Below are 13427 nucleotides of genomic sequence, written 5' to 3' on the forward strand. Positions count from 1 at the left end.
AAAATACAAACAAATAAACGCGAGTTGTCCCAGAGAATATTTCCAAAAGAACTCATCAGACAAGATGAAGACTTCCGTATTGATGTGCTGCCTCCAGAATAAATTTGTTGTCATCAACGTCATCGTTGTTATCATCTTCCTCGTCAACACACTCTTCTTCCACGTCTACAACTCAGGGACGGACAGCGTTGATGGTGGTGGTGGTGGTGGCGGCGGCGTGTCGGGCAACGAGCTGAAGGTACACGTCAGAGAAGTTCGGACACCGGATGTTCGTGGAGAAGAAAAGTCTTCAGACACAGCGCCAAACCTGAAGCCGAGGATGATTCTGGATTTCTCAAAAATGTGAGCTTTTATATTAACCATTAAATATATATATATATATATATATATATATATATATATATATATATATATATATATATATATATATATATATAAGCAAATAGCATGATGTAATAGTGCTCAACTTTTTGATAAAAGGAGCTATTTATGAAATATATCAAGTATAATTGTGATCTACAATATCGTGGATGATTATATTTGAAATATTTCACACACACACACACACACACACACACATACAGACACACACACACACACACACACATATATATATATATATATATATATATATATATATATATATAAACATTTTAAGTATAATTATTATTACTCCTACAAACCTGTTTCTTGTCAAATAGACAATCTACCGGAAGTGTGTATAATCGTTATTGTTGTTTATGATTGTGTGTTGTTGTTTCATACTTCCTGTGCTGTTTTGATATATGCGGGTATGTGGTCTTATGGAAGGCCCTTGGGTCGAATCCCTCTGTCAGGAGGTGCATAGTTGAGTTCTCGGAAAAGGTTCTATACTCATATTCTCTCATCGTATCCAGGTGAGAGATGAGTACCTGGCCGTAAACAGCGTTGTAATATCGCCTAATTAACAGGCATCATGTCTCGGCCTACATTTTAAGTGTTGCTGTTGTTGACTGGGAACTCCTTGGAAATGTCAAATTGACAAATATTGGAACAAGCACTGGAGTGTGACCGGATGTAGAGTTAGAGTTTGACTGATTTTGGGGGGATGGGTAATGTGTGTTTTGTTTTGTTTTTCTTGCATTTTTCGTTCTTTCTTGTTGCTTTGCCTTGTTTTTTTTTTTTTGTTTTTTTTGTTTTTGTTTTGGTTTGTTTTTTTTTGTGGGCGGGAGGGGGAATTGAGTTGGGGTTGAGAGAGAGAGAGAGAGAGAGAGAGAGAGAGAGAGAGAGAGAGAGAGATGTTTTTTTTTTCTTGTATTTTTCTTTCTTACTTTGTCTGGCACCTTTCATACACACTTGTTCAGATATTTATCTTACACCGGTGCCTGCTCCTTAATTTCTTAACTCACTCAACCCTAACACCGACTATATCCGTAGTTTACCCGGGTTACTTTTACCCCATGCCTATTTATTACATTTTTATAAGACAAATTATAGGCGTAGTATCAAATCTAATGTTTTAAGTTTTTAAATGTTAATGATAGTTGAATAAAACTAGACGCCTATCTATCTAGATGCTCATTTTTAATTTTTTTTTAATTTCCAATTTTGAAAAGTAGCAAAAATCTCTAGGATTGAGTGATTTAATGTCATTTAAACCGATCGATATTTGAAGGACAAGATTCTGACCAAATGATGTCCAGGGTAGGGTTGGGCAATTAACTATTTAATGGTGTAATTTTGTATATTTTGTGAAATTTGTGTTAATTTGTCTTTCAATTAGGCGACATTAGGTAATTTGTGAAAGTAAACAAATGCCAAAATGATTGCCAAAAAATCCAAAATCCATTTTTTCCCCCGCCAAACTGTTTTATAAAAAAGCCATGGTTAGTATTTTATTTATTTTTATTTATTGGTTGATTTCGTTTTGTTTTATTTTGTTTTTGAAAATTGAAGTTAAAAACAGAGAACAGCGGTGACTGTGTGGAAAGTGTCACACCCAAGCAGATCGGAAGTTTTTGTTTTCGTGACCTTGTCACTCATACTATCTGTAGATAGAATGAAGATGACGTCACTCAGGCCTTTGTTATTGTTTTTTTTTTTTTTAAAGTCATCCGCGTTTATGAGTAATGCTCACTGAACTGTATTAACACCCGACTATAAAGGTTCATGGATACACACAGTTTTGTGTGTTGGTCCGTTATACTTCTGGAAGGCAATGGTGTGAACTTCTTAGCCAAGCGCATACTATAGATAGAATGCGCTTGGCCAAGGAGTTCACAACATTGCCATCCGGAAGTGTAACGGACCTACACACAAACTCTGTGTAACCATGAACTTTTATAGTCTGGTTAATAGAGTTTAGTGAGAACAACTCACAAACGCGGATGGCAAAAACAATAACAAAGGCCTGAGTGACGTCATCTTCGAACTATCTATATGTATATAGATAGAATGCGCTTGGCCAAGGAGTTCACAACATTGCCATCCGGAAGTGTAACGGACCTACACACAAACTCTGTGTAACCATGAACTTTTATAGTCTGGTTAATACAGTTTAGTGAGAACAACTCACAAACGCGGATGGCAAAAACAATAACAAAGGCCTGAGTGACGTCATCTGCATACTATCTATAGATAGAATGCGCTTGGCCAAGGAGTTCACAACATTGCCATCCGGAAGTATAACGGGCCAACACACAAACTCTGTGTAACCATGAACTTTTATAGTCTGGTTAATACAGTTTCTTAATTCTCTCTCAAATAATACGGTTGAAAACCTTTCCTGGGATAGAAAGAAGAGTGATGCCTCGATAATTATTACAATTACAACTCACAAACGCGGATGGCAAAAACAATAACAAAGGCCTGAGTGACGTCATCTTCGAACTATCTATAGATACTATGCGCCAGGCTAAGAAGTTCATAACATTGCCATCCGGAAGTATAACGGACCAACACACAAAACTGTGTGTATCCATGAACGTTTATAGTCAGGTTAATAGATAGTTCGAAGATGACGTCACTCAAGCCTTTGTTATTGTTTTTTGCCATCCGCGTTTATGAGTAATGCTCACTGAACTGTATTAACCCGACTATAAACGTTAATGGTTACATACAGTTTTGTATGTTGGTCCGTTATACTTCCGGATGGCAATGTTATGAGCTTCCTAACCAAGCGCATACCATCTATACAGTTCAGTGAGCATTACTCATAAACGCGGATGGCAAAAAAAAAAAACAATGACAAAGACCTGAGTGACGTCATCTTCGAACTATCTATAGTTTTGTGTGTTGGTACGTTATATCCGGATGGTGGATGTTAAGAGCATTAAAGATAAAAACGCCTCAATATCAACACTGGTGCATGGGTGTATGTGATATGTCTTTGGTGAAACGTTTCCCTTTGTAGTGTGTGTGTAACACAGCACCCTGTAATTATATGTTAAATCTCTGTGACCTTCAATCAACGACTTCCGTTTCACAAATAACGAGAAACACGAATCATAATTTGTGTACAATTGACAAATTATGCTGTGTTAACAACTGTAATGGTATAATGGCCGGGGAGGCCTGCCGTACCAACGCCCCTGTCTAAAATAAAAATATAATAAATAAAATTCACTTTTTCGTCCCATTGGGGAAATTTGTCTCTAGGGTCTATTCCAAGGGAAGACTGGAATAACCCAGGCGTGAGCCGCAGTGCAGCGCCGCAAATTGAGCTAAGGCGAGGTGCCTTGCACGAGGCCACAAAACGTAGCGGGGGGGGGGGGGGGGGGTGATCGAACTCGGTACCTTTCGGGTACGAAGCAAAGATCGTACCGTTGAGCCACGCTTCCCCAGTTGTTTCTTTATTTTCTTTGGGTCGTAGAGTTCGGCACCGATCGTTACGACTCTGAAAACAAAAAGACCAAATCTACATGGGGACGATCTCATACAATAGGATTCAATAGTCGTAACGTCACTTCCTTCCTAATGACGCATGGTAACTTAGCAACACTGGCTCTAAACTATCGGAACAATGGCTGACGCCCGTATGAAATATTTCTCCGGCGAGCATAAATGCGTATCCAAAGGAAAAAAAAACCCCATAAATTTGATCATGTTTTGACTTTTACACATTCTTTTCACAAGACATATGAAAAGTTCTAGCCAGCTTGAAGAATAAAAAGTAATGATTTTCTTTGTTTAGAACCAAGATGGCCGCCGTTGCCGGGCGCGTGACATCAGACTATTGAATCGTATTGTCCATGTGCTCGAGTCATTTGTGCTCAAAATGGTCTCTAGATAGTTCGAAGATGACGTCACTCAGGTCTTTGTTTTTGTTTTTTTGCCATCCGCGCTTATGAGTAGGTGCTCACTGAACTGTATTAACCCGACTATAAACGTTCTTGGATACACACAGTTTTGTGTGTTGGTCGTTATACTCCGATGGCATGCTTTTAGCTTTTAGCCAAGCGCATATTTTATAGATAGAATGCGGTGGCCAAGGATTCACAACATTGCATCCGAAGTATAACGACCACACACAAACTCTGTGTAACCATGAACTTTTATAGTCTGGTTAATACAGTTTAGTTAGAACACAACGCGGATGGCAAACATAAAAGGCTTGACGTCATCTGCATATTATCTATAGATAGTATGAAGTTGACGTCACTTGTGTCTTTGTTATCTTTTTTTTTATTTGCCACCACGTTTATGAGTAATGATCACTAAACTATTATCCAGGCTATAACAGTTCATGGTTACACATTGTTTTGTGTGTTGGTCCGTTACACTTCCGGATGGCAATGTTGTGAGCTTCTAGTGAGTTATCGTTAGTAGAGCTCAAGGAAACAAGTAATTCCGTTGTTTTGAACTATTGAATACAACTCACGACTTGTTTTCTTTTGTGGCAAAAGACTGGCATTTTGACGTCACTTTTTGGTCAGTGTCAGGCCATAACTTTACGATGGCTACGGTCTGTCTCGATGAGGTCCTGTCTTTTGTTCCTTTGTTTCACTAACTAGACATTCAAACATGAAGACAACATGGGGGGGGGGGTGAGAGAGAGAGAGAGAGAAGAAGAAGAAGAAGAAGAAGAAGAAGAAGAAGAAGAAGAAGAAGAAGAAGAAGAAGAAGAGGAAGACGAAGAGGATAATAACGTCATGAGAGGATAAGTTACAATAGTGAAAAATAGTGTAATGTAAAAATACTGGTTCCAAACTCATTGGAAGTGAAAAACAAGTCCCCCACAGGACTGGATACGTACATTGTGCAACTGTTCTTCTGGTATCAGAGAGATGGCATCTTATTTTCTCGCCTAACTAAATACTGGTCGTCAATAAAGATCATCCATTCTCGCTCTTGTACGCCCGGTAATCTAAAGAGTCTGCCTATAGATAGAATGAAGTTTACGTCACTCAGGTCTTTGTTATTGGTTTGTTTTGTTTTTTGCCACCCCTGTTTATAAGTAATTCTCACTCAACTGTATTAATTAGACTATAAAAGTTCGTGGTAACACATAGTTTTGTGTGTTGGTCCGTTATACTTCCGGATGACAATGTTGTGAGCTTCTTAGCCAAGCGCAAACTATCCTGAAACTTACATTTTAATAGTTATGCCACCTCATGACTCAATGGTATAACCTATTCATTGTTGATCCTTCAAAGGACTGTTTCATTACAAACTTCCAAGGATTTTGGAACCGGAAGAGGTGAAGGTGTGACGTCACGACTTCTCTGTTCTATTAACCCTCTCCTTACCAACCGCAGGGAAATCGGCACAGTCGTTACGATAAAATTAAAATTTTCTCATTCTAATTTATTATTTATATCACAAAATTTAAAGAAAAGTTTTTACTCTAGCTATTAAAAACTTGACACTGTGTTGTAGAGCTCATTTTGTTGAACAATATTATGTATAGAATGTACGTGTTGCTTTTCTGTTTGAGTAAGAAAAATCTATTTTTGTGTTGGTTTGGCCTGATGGTGCATGGAACATTCTGGAAATGGCTGGTAAAGAGGGAGTTAATCCTTGAATTAATTTATTTTATTTTCCTCAGGCCAGACTCCGACAAGTGGATTCTGGTCTGGTTGACAAACTTCAACAAAGGATGGCCTCCGTTCAACCAGAGTTATCTCTCTTTCTTGGACACCATTGATGGCTGGACATCGATCATACTGGGGGAAGCTGCTGGGACAGATCACGGGTAGGATTTTATGCAGTAGAATACTGATCCACGCGACGTGTACATATTTGCAGGTCTGATAACCGAACGCGATTACGGGCTTGATATGATATTTTTGTAACCTAAAATACGTTTCGTTGGGTTGACAGAATTCCCATAACAACAATGAGACCAGAATAATTTTGGGCTTATCAGACCTGCAAATAAGTGCACGTCGGGACCTGGTGTTTATTTTTATTTGACTTTGAGTTGTTTTTTTTTGTTTTGTTATTTGTTTTCTTGTTTTTTGTGGTTTTTTTGGTGTGATTTGTTTGTTTGTTTTGTTTTCTTTATATATATATATATATATATTATATATATATATATATATATATATATATATATATAATGTATATTAAATTGTTGTTTATATTCGGGTTTTCAGTTTTTGCTTTTTGTTGGATTGTTTTTATTATTTGAATGCGTTGATTGTGCTATCATATTTTAAAGTGTTATCATTACTATTTTTTTTTATCTTCGATTTGGTTTTTGACAGACTTTTAAATGTAACTGGTTGGGAGATACAGTGTCTTAAATTTCATGTTGGGCCATACTGATATATATATATTATATATATATATATATATATATATATATATATATATATATATATCATCAGAGCAGGCATCAGAGGATCGACCATGTTTCACGGACAATTTGGTTTACAGATCTGCACTTATTCATTGATTAACTTACTTACTTACTTATTTACTTAGTTACTAACTTACTAACTATCCAGCTTCGTCCTCGTTGACGTTGGCTGCCCACACTCTGCGATGACAACAAATGTCTGCCCATTCCCTTCGTCTGTTGACGGTATCATATAACTCTCTTCCAATCATCTCTGTCCATTCTATGATGTTTTTTAAAAATATATAACAAGGCCTAGGTCTTCCCCTTCTTCGTTTGCCCTTCATTTTACCCTGTATCACATCTTTCATTAGCGTGCATGGGTTTCGCCTTATATAACCAAAAAAAAATTAAGTTTTCTACGTTTCATGACATTTAGTAGTTCTGGCATGACTTCCAGCTCTTCCAGTATACTGTTATTTGTTTTTCTTTCCCTCCATCTTATCCTCATCATCATTCTGTTAAACAATTCATTGATAGTGTATGCAAATTACAAAATTGAAATTATAATTATGACAATTTACTCTTTCCCAAAAAATTGCGGGATTTTTAACTAGTTGTTACAAATTTTCATAATTTTTGTTTTGTTTGTTTCTTGTTTTTCACAGATGCAAATCGTGCTTAGAATTCGCTACAACTTCCGATGACCCACATCACCACGTCAATCTCTTCAAAACACTAACATCGACTATCAAACATGGCGCTCGTCAAATATACGTCATGACCTCACTACACAACGTCACTTCCGCTTTGAGAAGAATGACGTCATCTAAATTAAAGGGAGTAACCTATTCGGGCATCGTCCCGTTCAAACCCTGCACCCACTTCGTCCAACCACTCCTCAGCTCTGGACCTTCGTATTCCGGATGTCACGACAGAAACTGGGTGTACTCTTACACGTCAGGGGAGTTCCCAGACAGATCCGTCATCGGATTATGTGAAGAATGTGGCCAGAATTTTCTAGAAACTGAAACGGAAAATTTTGATGATTCTCACAGAAAAGACAACAAAATATACTGCGATTCTACCACGCCGAATGTTGCCGTAAGCCCAGAGAGATTCGTTGAAACCATGTTCGAAAATTCTTTGTGGATTTATGATTCTTTTTGGGTCATGTTCTTCTACGGCATGGGTCCACCAGCCTTGACCTCGGACGGGCCAGATCTAAAAATAAGTTTTGTCGTTCAGCGTCTTCTCTGGGAGGTTTTTGTCTCTTTGTCTTTTGTTCGTTCTCATGATTTGAATTTTAAAAAGTATAATTCAAATTTTAACGAAACGGAAAACGAAAGTCTTTGGACAAAAAGAAGCTTCTATAACCATGATTTAGAATCTAAATTATGTAGAGAAAAAGAGATGGGTATAAAATTACGAATACTAGGAAATTATTTATATAGATGGCAGTGTGGCTTGAATGTAACAATTGATAAATGTACGCTTGAGTTATCTGATGGTCTTCTCGGTGGACAAATGATATCAGAAAAGCAACATCGAATTATTCACGAATTTGTCAAAATGCTGAACGAAGTATCCTACAACTATCCTGACAGATCACGTGGTCAGGGTCTATCTGTGGGGTCGTACATCGGCAGCAAGGCAAAGTCCCTCCACTTCTGGCCGTCTTCCAGAAACCGTCAATGGAATCAGAGTCCATTCCATCATCTGTGTTCTCGATTCCACAAATCTCACAACGCTACTCACGATTCTAAAACAAATCTGTCTTCTTATCCTTCTACATCTTCTGCATCGGCATCGTCGTCTGCGACATCATCCACATCATCATCATCGTACAGTAAAATAAATGATGATGCCTTCAGACCAATAGATGAAAATATCTCCGACCAATCAGGAAGGATGAGGTCTGACGTCATACTCGTCATCGTCTTCCAATATAATGACCCGGCACGTCACGTTCAGATGGCCAATTATTACGACTACATGTACGGAAGACATTTTAGACACATTGTCTACTGTACTTCCGGCTCCGAAATGATTGACATGTTTGCAAAGATGTATCCTCAACCTTTGACCTTTATAAACCTCAAAGCCTCCGATCCAAGTCTGTATTCATACCTGTGTGTCGCCGAGGCGATGCGAATGCACCATTCCTCTATTTCTGGCTATCTCCATCTGAATTCCGACACCCTCCTCAATCCGTGGACGATACAAAATCTTTACCCACATCTCCACAAACCCTGGATTAACGCTGGCATCATGAGAACGGGGCTAAGTGAACGAGAGGTCGTGACACCCGTTACGCGTGTAGGTCAAATGTGGAAGGACAAAGTTCACGGGCGACACGCGTTGAACAGTTCATTACAAGATTTAATCTTCATCTCAAAGGTCATCGACAGACACATGGGGTTAACGAATTCCTCAGCCAATCACGAAATCGTTTCTTACTTAACAAAATACAACAGAATCGTGAAGACATTTCTCACCGCGTTCAACCAGACAAAACTGTCTCGTTTTGAAATTGAGTTTGGGATAACTCTATTGTTTTACGTACCTGTGAGGTATAGAGATGAATTTATTGTTCTTGCCGACGAGTTTTCGAGATACAATGTTCACTCCTACATCGCCATCCCAACGATAGTGAAAAATTTGGATTCGAATTTCCTGAGACTTAACGGTACAATATTGACAACCCGGCATACGAGCTCCGTCTTGAAGGCGTACAAATCGAATGACGCATATTTGCATCCTTGGGAAATGCATTTATTGGGCGCTACCAAACGTTCAAGATTCATGTGTGACAGATACCTACCCCAGCTGGAAGCATCTTTGAAGGAATCTTGATTAAACAAGAGACAGTGTGACTAGAGTTGCCTCCCCCTGTGTCCAAGGTTAAATACTTTGCAAGGAAAACGGGACAACAGTACTTTATGGTGGTGAAGATCTTTGGAAAAGTCCCGTCAGCTATCGACTTTGAGTGTGGCTGTATGTATGTATGTATGTATGTATGTATGTATGTATGTATGTATGTATGTATGTATGTATGTATGTATGTATATATGTGTGTGTGTGTGTGTGTGTGTGTGTGTGTTTGTTTCATAATTTAATGTGAACTGTTAGTCTCAATCCTCTATTTAAGGGGCTACTACAACGACCACGAAGAAGAAGAAGTCCCGGGTTTAAGAGGTGTTGCCAAGATGAGGGCCGTTTAAATCAATTAATAATATTAGGAGGACGAGTTTTCTGGCCACCATTTTTAAATACTAATTTTCTAGAGTACAACAATAACTGGTTTCTTGATTTATTTTTATTTTGTTTTGAAAATTGCTTCATTTGTACAGATTTGTGGTCTTGTGGGGTAGATGCGTACTACTGTGATCTGAAAAAATAATAAAAAAATAATAATGTGAAATTGAATGTAAGCTTCTATTTAATTATATTTGATCTGTTTTTTTTTTTGTAATTAAATTGAAGCTTACATTCAATTTCACATTATTATTTGTTTCTTCGAGCCTCGAGCAGCAACATTTACATTAAAAAAATAATAACACGTTAACACGTGCGGCTATGTGGTCTAGTGGTATGACACTCGCTTTCGGATCGGAAGGTTTTGGGTTCGAGCCTCGCTCGGCGCATAGTTGAGTCAACTTTTCCGGCTCTTTACTCACATTTTTTCACCGTCCTCAGGTAGAAAATGAGTACCTGGCCATTAACAGCGTTGTCTCTGTCCGAAAAAAATAATTGTATTATCGCCTAACAGGCGTCATGTCTCGTTCTACATGTTACGTGTTGTTGTTGCTCAGGGACCTTTGTAAAGCGCGTTGATCACGTTTAGTGAATATTGCACTATATATAAGCTCAAGCTCAAGTTTTTAAAAAGGAGAAGAAGAAGAAGAGGCGGAGTGGGAGGAGGAGGAGGAGGAGGAGGAAGAAGAAGGAGAAGAAGAAGAAGAAGAAGAAGAAGAAGAAGAAGAAGAAGAAGAAGAAGAAGAAGAAGAAGAAGAAGAAGAAGAAGAAGAACAACAACAACAACAACAACAACAACAACAACAAAAAAGAAAAAAAAAAGAAAACAACAACCACCACCACCACCACCATAACAACAACAACAATAACAACAACAACAACAGCAACAATATCAAAAATAACAGCAATCACCAACACAACAACAACATCAACCACCGCCACCTCCATCAATACCACCACCACCACCACCACCATAACAACAACAACAACAGCATCATCAAAAACAACAACAACAACAACAACAACCCAATAATTTGAAATTTACGCTTCCCTCTTAAACCCACGAATTTAAATTGACGCTTCCCTGTAGAAATCGAATAAAAGTAAATGAAAATGCAACAAAGAAAATTATTAGGAAATGGACAAAGGGGAGTAACCCAAACAAATCAACACAATCCAAATGACTAGGAGTAGCCGGAACATAGAAAGCTATAGATGGAACGAAATTGATGACTTTTTTTTTTCTTTTTTTTTTTGTTTTTGTTTTTGTTTTTTAAGGGTTTTACGGCGCTTGCAACACATAAGGGATATATCAGCGCCAGTAAAAAGGGGAAAAATGGGATAGTAAAAAGTCCTGAATTGCAATTAAAGCACAAAAGAAAAGATGAGACAAAGGGGAATTGGTTCAAATAGGGAACAGATGTAGATTCCAAGAGCACGCTATCGAAGTACTTAGTTTGGGATCACCTAAAAGTCTCATCCAGACACAAGCACAGGTCCCAACTAAGAGGAATACACTCAAATGTTTACAACTCATATAATATAATATGTAAACTAAACATATACAATACATAATCATGGAAAAAAAATATCTTCCAAAACTATAACTATACATTCGACTGTTTCCCTCCCAGCCAAGGAACTCCCACCAGGGACAGGACAAAACTAAGTAATCTCATTCCAAGACAATGACAGGAAACAATTGGAAAACGGGTATGGGGAGATAGAAGACACAGCATGTACCTCCCTGCCCACTATGGGAGGTCAATATCCCCACCCAGGAACGAACGAAATTGACGGTACTCAACTCTTTGTTATCGTTTTAATCCAGCCATGAGTCGTTTTCACTAAATAGCTCAGTTGGTAGAGCACTCGATTCACACGCAAAGGGACCAAGATCAATCCTGGGTAAAGTCGAGATTTTTTTCTGACCCCCCCCCCCCTTTACCCTGTCCACCCAGCAGTGATTAGGGTAGCTGGGTCTCTTAGATTTCGCGGAAAGTACTTTGCGATAGACTAGCGTCCTATCCAAAGGGTAGCAAGCAATTGCTATTGTCCGTTCACGATATAGAAGCCGGGATAAACTCCGGCTCCATGGGCCCAATGCCTTGGTAGGATTAATTTATAATTTGTCTTTTAGTGATGTAAAGAGAAAAATACTCGTCTTGCTTGTCCCATAGAACAATAGATAGTTCGAAGTTGACGTCACTCAGGTCTTTGTTATTTTTTCTTGCCATCCGCTTTTGTGAGTAATTACACTAAACTGTATTAATCAGAACATAAACGTTTAAGGTTAAACATCGTTTTATGTGTTGGTCCGTTATATTTCCGGATGGCAATGTTATGAGTTTATTAGCCAAGTGCGCAGCATCTATATCATGACAACCCAACCTTTGTGACAATGATTAGATAACTCACTGATAGGGATATAGATAGAAAGAATATATTATTATGAACAATGATGATACTAAGATGGTGACCAGCTGTCTCAAAACGGTATCATATCGGAATGGAGATGATCTATATGACCTTTCCATGTGCTCGAGGTCAAAGGTCACATTGCAAAGTGTGCTCAAAGTGACCCACATAGTGAAAAATTTTCACAGTTTGAGAAATATCCAACGTCACAATTATTGGTCAATTGGCTCATCATGACACATGGATATGTTTACAACTTTCATACACAAAACTGCGCGTTTACATTTGTTGAGAAATATCCAATTGTTGAACAGCAACAAATCATGTGATCGATGACCAGGTTGGACGAAAACATGAATATAGATCGTCCCCATTAACCAATTAACGGTCGTACTCTGGAAAAACATGAATTGAACAGTTTGGCCGGAAATCTCGTCATCATCGATCGATTTAAATAACTATCATCTTGTCAAACACTTTCAAACCTGGGACTTAAGCAAAGTATCATGTTCAGCGTATGCCCGGATGAATAGGTCTTTCAGTTTACTGTGAGTGATTTTATTGATTTTATTGAATGATATATATTACGTATGATATATATATATATATATATATATATATATATATATATATGTCTTTGTATAAGCGCTTCCGAGCACATTGGAAAGGGGCGCATTAGAAATTACGCATTATTATTATCATTATTACTATTATTATTATTATTATTATTATTATTATTATTATTATTATTATTATTATTATTATTATTATTATTATTATTATTATTATTATTATTATTATTATCATCATAATCATAATCATTATTATTATTATTATTCATCATCATCATCATCATCATCATCATCATCATCATCATCATCATCATCATCATCATCATCATTATTATTATTATTATTATTATTATTATTATTATTATTATTATTATTATTATATTATTATTATCATTATTATCATTATTATTATTATTATT

At 37.5% G+C, this 13427-nt stretch overlaps 1 protein-coding gene across 2 annotated transcripts in view; it reads left to right on the plus strand.

Annotated features, from left to right (window-relative positions):
* Positions 1-10057, plus strand: part of LOC144975630 (uncharacterized) — an 11416-nt gene extending 1359 nt beyond the window's left edge. For both annotated transcript variants that reach the window (XM_078919800.1, XM_078919801.1), the window contains exons 2-4: positions 1-342; positions 6026-6172; positions 7429-10057. The exon at positions 1-342 is cut by the window's left edge. In XM_078919800.1, coding sequence (XP_078775926.1) covers positions 65-342; positions 6026-6172; positions 7429-9616 — 2613 coding nt within the window. In that variant the 5' untranslated portion in view covers positions 1-64 and the 3' untranslated portion in view covers positions 9617-10057. The remainder of the gene's footprint in view (positions 343-6025; positions 6173-7428) is intronic.
* The last annotated feature ends 3370 nt before the right edge of the window (positions 10058-13427 follow it).

The sequence above is a fragment of the Berghia stephanieae genome, chromosome 6 (genome assembly GCF_034508935.2).
Source record: "Berghia stephanieae isolate SIO BIC M18660-M18661 chromosome 6, UCSD_Bste_1.3, whole genome shotgun sequence".
NCBI lineage: Eukaryota > Metazoa > Mollusca > Gastropoda > Nudibranchia > Aeolidiidae > Berghia > Berghia stephanieae.